The sequence below is a fragment of the Ctenopharyngodon idella genome, chromosome 10, assembly GCF_019924925.1.
Source record: "Ctenopharyngodon idella isolate HZGC_01 chromosome 10, HZGC01, whole genome shotgun sequence".
Lineage (NCBI taxonomy): Eukaryota > Metazoa > Chordata > Actinopteri > Cypriniformes > Xenocyprididae > Ctenopharyngodon > Ctenopharyngodon idella.
This window is the reverse complement of record NC_067229.1, coordinates 9,315,075-9,329,451: the sequence shown is the minus strand read 5'-3', so window position 1 is coordinate 9,329,451 and position 14,377 is coordinate 9,315,075. Positions and strand designations below refer to the sequence as shown.

The 14,377-nt window shown below is 38.4% G+C and overlaps 1 protein-coding gene across 5 annotated transcripts in view; it reads left to right on the top strand.

Moving 5' to 3' along the window:
• Window positions 1–14,377, top strand: part of dennd1b (DENN/MADD domain containing 1B) — a 104,152-nt gene that overhangs the window by 45,117 nt on the left and 44,658 nt on the right. For 3 of the 5 annotated variants that reach the window (XM_051908985.1, XM_051908989.1, XM_051908986.1), the window contains 5 exons: window positions 4,640–4,709; window positions 7,996–8,076; window positions 8,455–8,514; window positions 10,415–10,468; window positions 10,726–10,836. In XM_051908985.1, the coding sequence (XP_051764945.1) occupies window positions 4,640–4,709; window positions 7,996–8,076; window positions 8,455–8,514; window positions 10,415–10,468; window positions 10,726–10,836 (376 nt within the window). The remainder of the gene's footprint in view (window positions 1–4,639; window positions 4,710–7,995; window positions 8,077–8,454; window positions 8,515–10,414; window positions 10,469–10,725; window positions 10,837–14,377) is intronic. The other 2 variants (XM_051908987.1, XM_051908988.1) reach the window with 1 other exon arrangement.

The window sequence follows — 14,377 nt, the reverse complement described above, 5'->3', positions numbered from 1 at the left end:
ATAAACACTGATAAAAATACTCCTTTTGTTTGTTTTTTAGATCATATGATGGCAGATGCTTTCATATTTTCAGTCTGAACCGTTCCATTGAGAATGGAAAGCGGCAGATAGAAGACTGTTACGGTTACATAAACGCTAAACCAGTGTATTTAATAATACAAAGTCATTTAGTAATTCAGAGCAGCTCAACTGGGATATATCACTTTTTTTTTTTTTCCCCTCCGTCTACACGGTATTGATGGACAATCGCAGGTTTATCATCGTCATGATGAGCTGCTGTCGAGATCTCTCCTCCTCCCATCCCAGTCAGGATGGCCTTTGTTTTGTGTGTGTGTGTGTGTGTGTGTGTGTGTGTGTGTGTGTGTTTTTTTTTTTTTTTTTTCTCTTTCTCTCCCCTCGTTATTCAGGCACAGAGGCATGCCGGAGACGGTTCACCAATAATTATGCATGAAGCCCTGCTGCCAATTAGCAAGAGTCTCCCCTGTCCCTTTCACTGAGTTTTACATGCTAATTCATTTGACATATGATGTATAAAATTCATTATGCATTCTGAGTAGTTTGCATGGCTTCCTTCATTCATAATAAGAAATGCTTTTGAAAGTTTTGTTCCTTTTTTTTTTTTTTAACTCCAGTAAGACCCTTCTTTTGTTTATGGCATCTATTTGGAAAGAACATGGTGAAATGTAACAAAAGTCCAAAAGTTTTGTTTTTCTACCCCCCTTTATTTAGATTTAATTTAGATAATTTCAAATATTTTATATATATATATATATATATATATATATATATGTGTGTGTGTGTGTATATATGTGTATATATATATATATATATATAGAGAGAGAGAGAGATAGATAGAAACACAGTAGTCTTATACGCACACACGCACATATATATTTATATAATGTTGAACTTTTAATTAAGCTGATTTATACATAATTGTATAAAATATATTATTTTAGATTTTTGTAAGGTGACACTTTTTCTTATTCACACACATTTACACTCTCCACCAGAATATAAAAGAAAAGTAATTAAAACAGTTTGTGTCCTTGTGATTGTTGAAGTGCTGGGACCATAAAATTGTCACCTAAGCTTACACGAGGAAGTTGCCTAATGAGAGGGACAGTTTTATGTGGACAGCCCTTTGTAGCTTTGCAGGTTTAGCCCAGGCCAAATAGGCCAGGGTTCCTTAAGGCCAAACCACTTCAAAAACACAAGCGTTCCGTTTTACCCCACCCTCTCCACCCATTCGGCCCTCGGACATAGCCTTCGGACATCTGCGAGACCCCAGATGAAATAGACCCCCTCTCTCTCTCTCTCTCTCTCTCTCTCTCTCTCTCTCTCTCTCTCTCTCTCTCACCGGTTTTATTTGATGGCTGGGACCCGACTTGGCGTCTTCCTCAGACAGCAGAAGTTTTCTTCAGTTAGTGGTCATTTAGCGATATTTCTTTTCCTTAGCTGAACATAAAACTCAGGAAAAGTCGGGTGTAATCATATCTCATCTTGGGAAGGAGACAAGGTGCGAGCTGACTTGATTTTAAAGCTCCTAAATACCTCCGATGATTTAGGACGCATGTTGATTTAAGGGCCGATTAGATCGTACAGGCGTACAAGACAAACCAAAGGCCATGCATGCAGTGTAAAACTTCATAAATGCATAATATGAATTTAGAGTGATTTATAGTGGGATTATAAAGTCTGAGACCACTAGTGAGATTGTTCTAAATGAGTAAAAAAAAAAAGTATGGTTATTAAAAAATTATGGAATTAACATAGCAATTTGTTTTTGAGAAGTTGAAAAAATAACAATTTGATTTCCCCTTTTTTATCTTTAATTACAGCAGCACTTTTCTCATTCAATTAATGACCTAGAAATAGTACCGAATATTTAATATTTTATTAATTTTATTAGTATTTTTATACTATAATTTTTTTTGTTTTTTTTTTTATAATAAAACTTTTTATTTTCAGGTTTTAAATCCCCCTTTTTTGGGGGGACTAAAAATAAGTTTTGTCAAGACAGCTCAGTAGAAGTACTTAAGTAGCTCACACTTGAAAATACAAATACATCTTTTCTAATCATGTCATGACCTACACATTCTCTCATTCATTGGTGGTCAGTTTCTGTCTTTTTTTTTTTTTTTTTTTTTTTTCCAGCTATCAAACCATTTGCTCAATCTTATCTGATGCTTCTGGCTGTGGAAGCAAGGAGCTCGAGTTTGTTAGGGATTGCCAGTAAGCCACAGATAAGTTGGTTTACTCTCCAAGTACACACGGCGCTAGAGAACCTAAAAGGGCCGTTGAGATTGGCTCGTCTCAGCACAGTTCAGCATGATGAATGTTCCACTATCAGAGGATTTGCCGAATACAAACACATTTTTACTTACTAGCTGTGAAGAGATTGGGCTGGGGTGCCGTGCTCCCCTCAGCCTATTTAAAAAAAAAAAAAAAAAAGTTAAAACAAAAAGAAAAATTGTGTGCTTCTGCTTTATGACTTAAAATAAAAAATGAATCCAGGATTTTGTGAAAGGTATTCCTCCCTGGATATCTTCATAAACGCACGTCTGCTGCTTATAGAGCAGTGATTTATTTGACTTTAATACAAAAGATTTACATGCTCTCATTTAAGAGTATAATGAGTGTTTGTGCTCTCCAAGGCCTGCCGTGCCTTTCTGACAAGGAGAGGCTCCCGTTTAAATCCCCTTCACATGTGAAAAATGAAGGATTAGCATCCAGGAGCCTCGCATTTTAAACAAAGAGTGAGCAAGAGAGAGATAGATAATGATTTTTCTTTGTTGTGTAATGCAGCTTGAGCAAGGTGTCGGTCAATTACGATATTTCAAACAACACGTCATGCTAACCAAAACACTCCTCAATCCAGGCCATGGATCATTTTTCTCACCCATCTGCAATTTGCATAGAGGCATTTAATTTAGAATAGTGTGACCTGGTTTGCGAACATCGTCGTGCACGTCAAAATACTGGCATGTTAAGAGATGATTGTTTTAGGTTAATGGTCACCCAGACTTGAAACTCTCATGCTTGAGCGCACGTCCCTGGGAATGGCGTGCCACTGGCCTCTTTCTACGCGTTCGGCAATATGAAAATTTGCATTAGATACACTTAGTTGTGTTTTTTGTTGTCTGTTAATTCCAGTCTGCTGGAGAGCTCACTGACCCATGGAAGGATAAAAAGGGAAAAAAATCTCCAATCAAGACACTGCGTGCTCTGTGGATCAACTGAGATCAGACGATATGAAGCCTTTTTTGCTTTTTCTTCTTCAAAAATTACCGCATTCCCAGCCATCCATTAATTCAAGCTTCTTCTTTACCTTCATCGTAGCCAATTAAAATAATCAAGCAGTAGCGACAAACAAAAGTCAAAGCTCTGCGTTGGAAAAGAATAGCTGATGTAATCGCTCTCAGTTAAGTGTGAGATTTCAGACCGAGTCGAAATGCATGTTGTAATCACGCCTACATACTGGGAAAGAAAAAGTCAGAGCCCGCTAGCAGGCCGCATTTTTTCACTAGATTGCATAACGAAATAAATGGTGTGTGTGTTCTTGCAACCTTCAAGCCAAAACAACACATTGGCCGTGTTCCATCTTTAAAGGCCTGTCAACTTTGCCAAGATTCTGTCAGGCTGCAACACACACAATGTTGCAGATACTCTTGGCTAGTCATTGTGTGATTAGTTAATACACATTGATAAGGTGTGAATTATTTTTTTTACTCCTGCTGGGAAATTAATTTGAAGGAGAAAAAAAACGGAGAGTAGTGACATATGTAGTGATTTAATGTACGACAATGAGGTTCAGGTTGTGCATCTGGGCGCAGCATGCTTGTAAACCATCCCATCCCTGGTTTATTACAGGCTACAGTGGTCCAGTCATGCTTTTGTTGAAGAAACCAAATACTTTTATTTAGCCCGCTCCGTGACTGGAATGCCTAAAATGCAAGTGTCAGCGTGGGCCAAGAATGTGATAATAAGGTTCACTTTAGCTGAAAACGCTAAAGGAAGTCTAACACCGTGTCTACACCAGACGCGAGCGGCGTGATGCGAAAGCAAATAGAACCCATTATAATCAGTGATGCTGTCTACACTGAATGCGGCGAGACTATATTTGTGCAGATTCAGGAAAATTAGACACCATTTTGAATTTTTTTTGGGGGGCGGATGGGTGGGTGGGGTGTATTGCGTTCATTACTATACCTACCATTATAGTAATGAACGCAACTTTCACGTGCAATTGATTGAACGTCAAACTGTGTGCTCCTATTTCAGTGTTGTTGTTGAGGATATTTGTGCCTGCTTACTTTGTACATTTAGATGAACAGCATTAAAGAGGGCAGATGTTATCATTCAACTGAACTGTGTATATGCATTAATAAACACATTCTTTTCTTTGTCCATGCAATAAATGCATTTCATATTTACAGGTAAAGCTTCATATTATGGATATACTACTTTCTTTGACCACTCCTCCGAACATCTTGTTTTGATGTCCTTCAGGGGGGATCGAGCCCCCAAACAACGCCCCCCTTAATTCGCACTCTAGCTATAGTAATGTTTAACTTTTTCTTGTTAAATATTGTGTAATATTTGTTTAATGTATGTTTTTCTGTCTTTTTTTTGACAGCTATCTTCCATGGTTTGAGATTTACTATAAGCTGCTAAATACCTTTGCAGACTACTTATCAAAACACCAGGTAAGTTAAGGGACATAAAAAAAGAGCACTACAATATTCAGGAATATTTTTATGAAAGATTTTTGCATTAAATCTGATAATTTATGTAACATTGTTCATAAAAATGTTGTTAAATGAATTTTTGCATTTAATACATATTTTTAAGTACAAACTTGCTTAAAAACTTTTTAATACACCAAAGTCTTCAGCTTGTCTTCAAATGAGAAAAATTAGCATAATTTAAATACAACTTTATGAAATTCACATAAATGTGATAATTTAAGAATGGTTTAATGAACAATTTTACACATATCATCACATGTAATGCAGTTTAATTACCCTTGCAAACTTTTTGAAACTTATCGAAACATAAGGTGAGGTAAGGGAAGACTTCAACTTTTCTCCACATGGAAAAAAAATTAGCAAAATTGTAATACATAATAATGGTTTTATTAAATATTTACATAAAAATTTATTTTAAGTGAATTTTAATGCAAATTTCTAAATACTCTTGCAGACTACTAATCAAAACCTTAGGTAAGTTGAGAGACATCTTCAGTTTCTCGTTACACGAGTTAAAATTTCAGTATGTAAACAGATCAAACAGTATCTGAAAGTTTATTCATGCTGAAATGTAAACATTTGTGATTGTTAAAAAAAAAAAAAAAAAAGTTTCCTCTGTGAGGTCGCTTTTTCATGTGTCTGATTGGGCCATGCCGGACCCCCTATTGAGCAAACTGCTAATGTCACGAACAGCATCGAAATTACCCACATTCCTGCCATCCAGCTTGTGAACCAAAAGTGCCACTGCAAAGCAAAACTTGAGTGTGTTTTTTTTCTTTTTTCTGTGCAAAGACAAAGGAGAAAGAAAAACGTCATCTATAATCCATCTCAGCGAAACAGGCACAGTTGGTTGGTTGCGCTTTGCTTTGCAGTGTTGTTGACATTTAACAGACCGAGCATCGAACAGGAAGTCAGTCCTTATGATATACGGGAAAACAAATTGTCAGGAAATACACTGTGCCAAATCGTTTTTTTTTTTTTTTTTTTTTTTTTTCTTTTCTGAAAGTTTCACAGCAGTAGCAGATGAAGAAAAGTTTAAATTAGGAAAAGGGGATGAAAATATTAAGCTAACATCAAATGAAAAACAGAGTTTGTGTGGAGCCAGCATGTAACTGAAGAGTTTCTCTATCAGTCTCTTATCATTCAGTTATGTGTAACGGAGACGCTGAAAGAGAAGTGAAGAAGACCAAGCCTCCTCTACACAAACAAATCATAGGCTAAGTACACTGGGAGTCACAGGGGTCAGGAATTAAGCCGTAAGATGCTCTGTGTCATCGACCCATTGCATTACCAAAAGTATGCCTTTTTTTCTTTTCTTTTTTAAACCCTAAGAAAAGAGTTTCCCCTCATTCTCTAAATTCCAAATGCTGCTTGTGACATTAAAGTACAATCTTTTTTTTCGCTTTTTTCGTTTAAGGCATTTAGAAGATTCTCGTATTTAGCGCAACTTCTATTGGGAGACTATCATGGTGTGCAGTTTGAATGGATGCAATTCAGAAAGTTTTATTTTTGGGGGGAAAAAAGGTGCTAGCTGTACAAATAAGTACTACTTAATACAAATAAACCCAGTACACATAATACAAACTCATAAACAAAAAAAAAAAAAAAAAAAATAGAGAGAATATATTTTAAGTAGTATACAACACACAGTATATTGTTCATCAGTGCAACAATTTATTTAAAAATGACTTGAGAACAATTTTCACAGAAATTTGCATTAAATGTGGTAATTTAGGTAAGAATGGTTTTAGGAAGTATTTACACAAATTTTCATTGTGTATGACAATTTTATGTGAAAAATTGTTTATGTACTATTTATGCATTAAATGCGATATACAAACTTTTATGAATGATTTGTACAGAAATTTGCACTAAATACAGCAATTTATGTAAGAATGGTTTCATGAAAGATTTACACAAATTTTAGATAAGTTGTGTACAATTTTGACAGCAATTTACTTTTATATAAAATTTATATACTTTTACTTTTATTAATTATTTGCACAGAAATTTGCACTTAATGCAGCAATTTATGTAAGAATGGTTTCATGAAAGATTTACACATGAAAATAGTTTTTACATACAATTTAGAGAAATTTGCATTAAATGCAACAGTTTCCATAATGGGTCTTCTTTATGAAAAAAGAGCAGCACAAATTTGTCTAAATCATTCATATATAACTATTCTTAGGTAAGCTGTTGCATTTAATTCAATGTGGAAACTAATATAAGAATGGATTTACGAGGAGTTTACATACATTTGTTGTGCACAGTGGTTTTACAAACTGCATTTGCATTGAATGTGACTACGATTATTTTTGCTGACGTTTCAAGAATCAAGCCCATTATATATATTTTTTAACAATAATTAGATTTTTATTTGTTTTTTGACAGTGTCTTTTATCAACATTTTACTAATTTTTTTTCCTTGTCTAACAAAAGCTAAACTCTAGTACGCGTAAATGAATTCTTTGAGCAAGTAAGCATGATCGGGTTGACTTTTGGCGTTCCGTTCCGCGTGAGGCGGCGTTGACTGACGAGGAAGGACAAGAGCGATGAAGGTTTATGGCGAGGGTAAATGAAGTGTTTCCTCAGGCTGTGTTACTGACCATGCGTGTGAGCATCCAGGCTCTCGTGACAGCAGCTCACACACCCCCGCACACATATGTACAAACACACGGCCATATATGCTGCAAGCTCTGGCCACATAGCTAATCTGGGAACTTGCTTACAAGAAAAGGGCATATCTAAATATGTGCCTAACTATTCGATGTCAGACTTTGTTTTAACAGCAACAGCATCGCTATTCTACAGCAAGTTTGAGAGGGTAAATTGCACTCTTGTCATAAAAGCTCGTAAAAGCTCAGCGTTATAATCCTGAGGCCTGTTTTGTGGCAAAGCTTTTCTCCAATGGCTTCTTAAAGCCGCCCGCTCTGAGCAAGGACCTTTGGTTAATTACGAACAGCCAATGTTTGCCATAAATCATCCCCAGAATAATAAGCGTCTGCCGCAGCCTAGCTTACCGTCTCTTAACCTCAGGATCGCTCGTTAAATGTGTGTCAGTCGGATATATTTCTCTTCTGTAGACTGCTGTAAGAATACTTTACGCTGAGTGCTTTAAATCGTAGAATCTGCAGTTACGTTGTTTTTTTTTTTTTTTGTTTTTTTTTTTTGTGCTTTTAGTTGTGCATTTTTCTCGTTTGTTTGTTTTTCATATTTGTCTTTTTTTTTTTTGTCCTCACAGGAAGATGACTTGAACGACATGTTGGAAACGCTGCACAACCACCCTGTGCCAAAGCCGAATATGCCAGTAAATCTGAGTGTGGTAGGTACTAGGGAGGAATAACGGTTTGTTTAGAAACAGAAGTGGGACCGCCGGCCTCTCACTCTGATAAGAGACGGCTGGACAGCGTTAAACCTAATGACCACTTTTGCAACTCATCAAATCCAGCAGCAAGCATAGGTTAACACCATCTTAAACAGCTGCCAGTCAATGACAGACTATCTATCTATCTGTCTGTCTATCTGTCTGTCTATCTGTCTGTCTATCTGTCTGTCTGTCTGTCTGTCTGACTGCATCCTATTTTTATCAGTCAGTATTTTCCGCACACTTTATTTTTTTTTTTTCCTCTGTCTATGTGTATGTCTATATGTTTGATCTCTCCATCTAATCCATCTATATTTTTTCCTTCATTTTTGCAAGAGCAACCACTTACATTTTGCCAATGGGCAAGTAGTGCAAGATCCAGGAAGCATACAGTCGGTGAGTGGAGAGTGAGTGTGCTGAAGGGAGAGGGATGAAAAGAGAGAGGACGGGGCAGTTCTGAAATTTGGAGCCGTTGCCCTAATCGCATGGGAGAAAGAATTCCAATTTTGCCAAATAATCCAGCTCTATTCTTTTTTTTTTTTTTTTTTTAAATATGGCAAAAACCCATCCTGGGTCTTGTTGTCAGTTCTTTTTTTCTTTTCTGGAAAACAATCAAACTTGCTAAATGATTCATGCTCTTCCATGCTGCTGTATTCTTTTTTTTCAAATATCAAAAGTTTTTTTTTTTTATTTATTTATTATTTTTTAAAGCAAAAGACTGTTATGCTCAAGAAATCTCATTGATGCTCTGCCCATTAGCCTACATTTATCTTTTTATTTAAATATGAATAAAAAAACACTGCACCCGTGAATATCTGCACAACAGTATTGTAATCATGCTGTTTTATTTTTTCAAGCTGTAACACTTCATAATATCATGTTCTGAAATATACATGCATACATACATACATACACACACATTGAATACTTTGGCTCTGAGGTGTCTGAATAAAGCTTCAGAAAATGTAAATAAATTAAAAAATATCAGTATCACAAAATATATAATATCACACTATAAACAAATTAAGTTGACATCATTAGTTGTTAAGCTAGCTATTACTCAGCATCAGTTATCAAGAATTTGACCTTAGCGTGCAATCTAAAAGCCCATCAGGTCATCCGAAGGGGTTTCTTGGAATTGCCCGTACCGTCTCCCAGAAGGTGGTGGGTTTTACTAATCACCGTCATGTTCCGCTTTAACTTCTCTGAAGTTAAATTTATTAACAGAGTGAAAACTTTGTTCGCTTTTCGAATTTGGAAAGGGGGTGTTGGTGACGGGAGAGGTTTGAATCAGCACTGTGTGGGCAGTTATGTTTCAATCAGATGTGTCTTGTGTGTGTGTGTGCTGGGGAGTGGTGTTGGGTGCAGGGTCTGGGATTTTGATCACACTACAGGGAGCAGCATGCAGAGAGCGGTGATAACAAGCGCTCTGATAATGTGTGATTTTTATAAACACGGCTGCAAAGTGTTGGCCACCGCCAGCTGGAACTGCAGTCCACGACATGGAGGGCAGTCAGCTGCTCGGTATGGGAAAATAAACACATGTCAGCACATGAAGAAGAGATCTTGGTCACTCTGCTTTATTGATATCTTCAAACTGTTTATGTTCGTACGAATATAGCAAAAGTACTCTGGACACGCACATAGAGCACAGATAAATTTTGACATTGCACAGCACTTGGTTTGATTGCTCGAGTCATGTGATCACAGCATCCAAGATAAATATTTGACATCTTTGAGTATTAGAGGATGCTAGTTGTGCTTGCGTTTGTTTGTGGAACATACGCGAAGGCAGCAAAAGTTGAACCTATGTGTTGAGCAACAGATGGGTGCTCTTTACGCACGACGAATCGCGACCCAGCCTTGGGAAAGAGCGGAGCGCGCCACACAGGCAAACAAAAGTGCTAAAGTTAGCAGGCAGCGTGGGATCTTTGCTTCGGAGCCTCTTTGATCCAGACATTAAACTTGCTCGCCTGTTCAAACGTACGCCTGGCAGACCCCTCTGATACTGTCAGAACAGAGCAGTTGGCTTTTGTACCGTAATAAAGACTTTCTCTCCGATGCAGGGGAGCCTCCTCCGGTAGTGTCCACAGGGGATCAGCGTTTGTTGACTTCATGTATCCCTATCTGTTTTCTGTATGTATGATGTTAACAAGCTTAGACACAGTTCAGGCCAATCGCGGTTTATTTATTGGTTGTGGAATAGACAGTAAGTAAGAGGGTCTATAAACACTAAATACTGGATGGTTGCATCATGGTGACCTTTTCTTCATCCTTTCTTGTCTGTTTTCTGCAGCATTCATACTTCATAGCTCCCGACATTAATGGACTCCCCACCATACCTGAAAGTGTGAGTATTTTTAACACAGTTACAAATACAGAGGCCCCCAAAATTAAGCCACACTTAAAGTATGAATTTCATTGCACTACATATTAAATCAAGGGACTATGAGAAAAACAAAACATGAAGCAAAACATGAAAAAAACAACAAAAACAAAGTTAAAAAAATAATAATTAAATATATAAAATGCAATTACATTCATACATTAAATGTGACGTGGTGTTCAAATGCATCTTAATCAACAGAATTTTTTTTTTCCTCTTAGAGAAATTTAACTGAGTACTTTGTAGCAGTGGATGTGAACAACATGTTGCACCTCTACGCCAGCATGCTGCATGAGCGACGCATCATCATTACCTCAAGCAAGCTTAGCACTGTGAGTTTCTGCTGTCATTCTCATTTACACATAAGACAGCTTTCTTCTTACTTAAAAATATTAATATATGTTGTCTTTAAATGGGTCTTTTGGGTACAATTGCATGTACCGAAATGTGTTTTATCATATTTGTTTACAATTAACACGATGTGTGATGGAATCCCCCCCCCCCCCCCAAAAAAAACAAAAAAAAACACTTGAACACTTGAAGCCTTTCTCATGGTGGAAGATGGATCATCGTCCTTATCATATAGAGCTTATTGCACTTCACTTCCTGGTCACTATAGCTGGGCATTGTCAACTACCTCATGCACATCAACATAAAAGAGTTATGTAGATGACCTGTTTCTCATTAATTTGAACTTAGGGAAAAATATACACACAGTTATCTAAAACATCTTGAAAAATACTGTACACTAATTCAGCTCTCACTGTTTTGGCATTTTGGGTATTTCTCTGGGCTTTAAATTATCACTTATTGGATCCCTGACTCTTTCACATATTTTCTTTCTGGCTCTTCTTGCCTGAAAAAGGGAGTGGGCGCTTATCGCATGGGGGCGGACGATGGTCCAAACTTTCACGACAGTTGGAAAAGCGGCGAGTGATGTCATTCGCTCCCTATCTCGCTCCGATTCCCCCCTGGAGCATTTGCGGTGCGCTCGCCGACAGTGCCGGAACTGAGGGGCTCCCCTCGGACCCTCTGGCTCCGGAGGAGGCTGTCGGAATGACCCTATCCACGGAGTATTTCACTCCTCCGGGCTGCCGCCTTCATTCCGTGTGCTCACTGACACGAGGGGTTAGAATGTGCAAATCATTAGTCTCCTGGGTAATTTTTTTTTTTTTTTACTATCTCATAACTTGATTTACTGTTTTGCAGAATGGGAGCATGAGCGACCTTGAGTTTATGAAAGTAATATGCCAAAAGAGTTACTACGAAGACTAGTGATATTAAGGTTCCACCTCAGTGAAGACTTTGATCATCTCAAATCCAGAAACCATCCATCTTCTTCTCTAGAGCCTTGGGAGTTCCAGGCAACTATAGGAAGACAAACATGGCCAATTTTGTCAAAAATTCATAGACGCAAATGCAGACATATGGCCAATTTCTGAATTGTTCAGAGAGGGCAAATGGCAGTGTCCAGGGTGTGGTCAGACTACCTCTACCGTTTCTCCAGCCAGCCAACAGGATAAAGAAAGAGAGGGAAAGAGGAAGAGAGGGAATCCATTATGCATGCTGCCAGCGGACCCTGAGCGCTCGGGCCCCTAGTGAACCTGCTGTGTCAGTCTAGCAGAACATGGCCGCACACATGCCTGTATTGGAAAGCAAAGGAATAAATCATGATCTAACAACAATGCATCAGTTGACTTATTGCTGTTTTGTGACCAGAGGTAAGGAGTACCACTGTTTTAAAACCATGTCGCAGGCTTCGGGAGGCAGCCGCCCATGCAGTCTTGTCATATGCCAGTATAATTGTGCTGCATCAGGATCCCTCTAACTAGTCAACTGGGAGGCCCTGGCGCGTTTCATCTGCGAGACCCCCTCGGCCGGCCCCGAGTCTTGACAGCCGCCTTCTCATCATGCTGTCAGTGGTATGCTAACAAGACCCGATCCCATCTTGGCCTGTGGTGCTAGCCACTGAGGTTCCTTTCGGCCTCACAGTCTCCGCTTTTTTTACGCTCTACTCAGCAATGCCGTCTTATTTTCATTCCTTCTTCAAGCATCTCTCTTACCACACCTTTAATAGACATTTTATCTTCCTCCGGCACTTCCTGTTCTCTTCTTTGTGATATTGTGTTGCAGTGGGAGGTGGATTAGTGGTGTTTGGCGCCCTGCGCCCTACCTCTACCTTTTCTTTTTTTAATGCCACCTCCTTGTTAGCGATACACCTGTGTCGGCGCCCCGCTCGGAGCCGTGCGTTTGTCAACAGGAGGGGAGAGCGAGGCTTGGTAATTGGGAAACAAGGAGAGGGCCAGGGGAGAGAAGTCTCGCAGGTAGCAGGAGTCAGTGCAGACTGCGGCGCTGTCACCCTTGTCAGGGGGAATCGCACCTCTAGTCTCCAGTCTGCCCCAATCACAGATTCCACTGTGAGCTTTGTTGTGCTTATCAAAGAACGGGACCTTTTTTTTGGTCTTTGTCTATTCTTGGAGAAGTTGCCATGGATATTTTTGAACCCCAGCTTCTCCCTAGATGTAGGAAATATGTTCGTCAACTTGTTTACATAGACAGGGTTCACTGGAAAGGTGTTACAAAGCATATCTTTATACTTCATCTGTGGAATATATCTCAGCAAGGCAAAATGGTACAAATGTACTCCTAGAGATGAGTGTGAATGTGGTTTGATTGTGAAGTGAGGGTTATGTGACTGTCACCTGATTGGGCAAATCCGGAGTTCGCTGAGCAAAGATGGCAAAATCCTTCTGTTTTCTTTCCTCTCGAGAGAAATGTGCAGATCTATTTCTATCAGGTCTTCTAGCATGCTACTTAAGTTGTGTTATCTTGTTAGTCTTTCAGCTTTTGGCTCGTCATCTTTTTAATGTACAAGGATTTAATATAAATGAATCAGCTCAGCCTTGAGTGTCATGATTTTCTATGTGATTTCAAAGAAAATGGCATGATTTTATTTTTTTCTCCTGTAATTTTTAATGCTCAATATAATATCGTTTTTTCAAAGACCTATGTTGATACTGATAACTAGAGCAAATCAAAGATATTGTTGCTAACTGTCTTGTTGAAATATGCATGTGTTCATTTTTTAAAACAAAATTGACTTCAAGTGGTTGAAACAGGTGTTAATGGTCTGATAATGGTCCCAAATAGAATAGAGTTTGGATCTGACATGAGGAGCTAACGTTTCAGTTTCGACCAAACGATAATCAGTTTGATATATCGGCCTATCACTAGTAATTTGCATGATAATTTCATTTCATTTTGGCATATATTTTATATAAAACTGATATTGCATATTTGTTCATTTTAATGTAAAAACCTTTCTTCATAAAAGGACTGTGTCATGTGTTCTTTGGAATTCTTTAGAATGCATTATTGTTTTTTTGGGGGGGTCTATTGTATTTCCAAAGCCAGATCCCTTTGTATAATCTGCTCTATGGTTGGTCTCCATAGAGAAGACCCCCACTTAACACGTCCCCAGCACGCTCATTATCGCTAACGGCAGCGGTAGCTCACAGGTCTCGGCAGGATGCAGCCCCGCATCCAAACAAACTGTAATCCAGCATTTGTTCTTGTGGATGACTTCTTCATTCAAAGGAATATCAAGCATACCTTGCCTTTTGTGGCCATTTGGCTTTCTTTTTATTTGGTATTTCGTCATTAATTATTCATAAGACCGCCAAATATTTTATTAGGCGCAGCACTCCAACAGTGCATTGTGGGAGCAACTGGAGATTCAATTGCATCAATACAGTTATTCTGAACTTTCTCTTTAATTGTCACAGAAAGGAGGTCACGACTGACTTTCTTGCAAGATTGTGCCTGTGCTATGATGAATCCCTCGGTTGTGAGCAAAACAACTTTTGTGGGAAA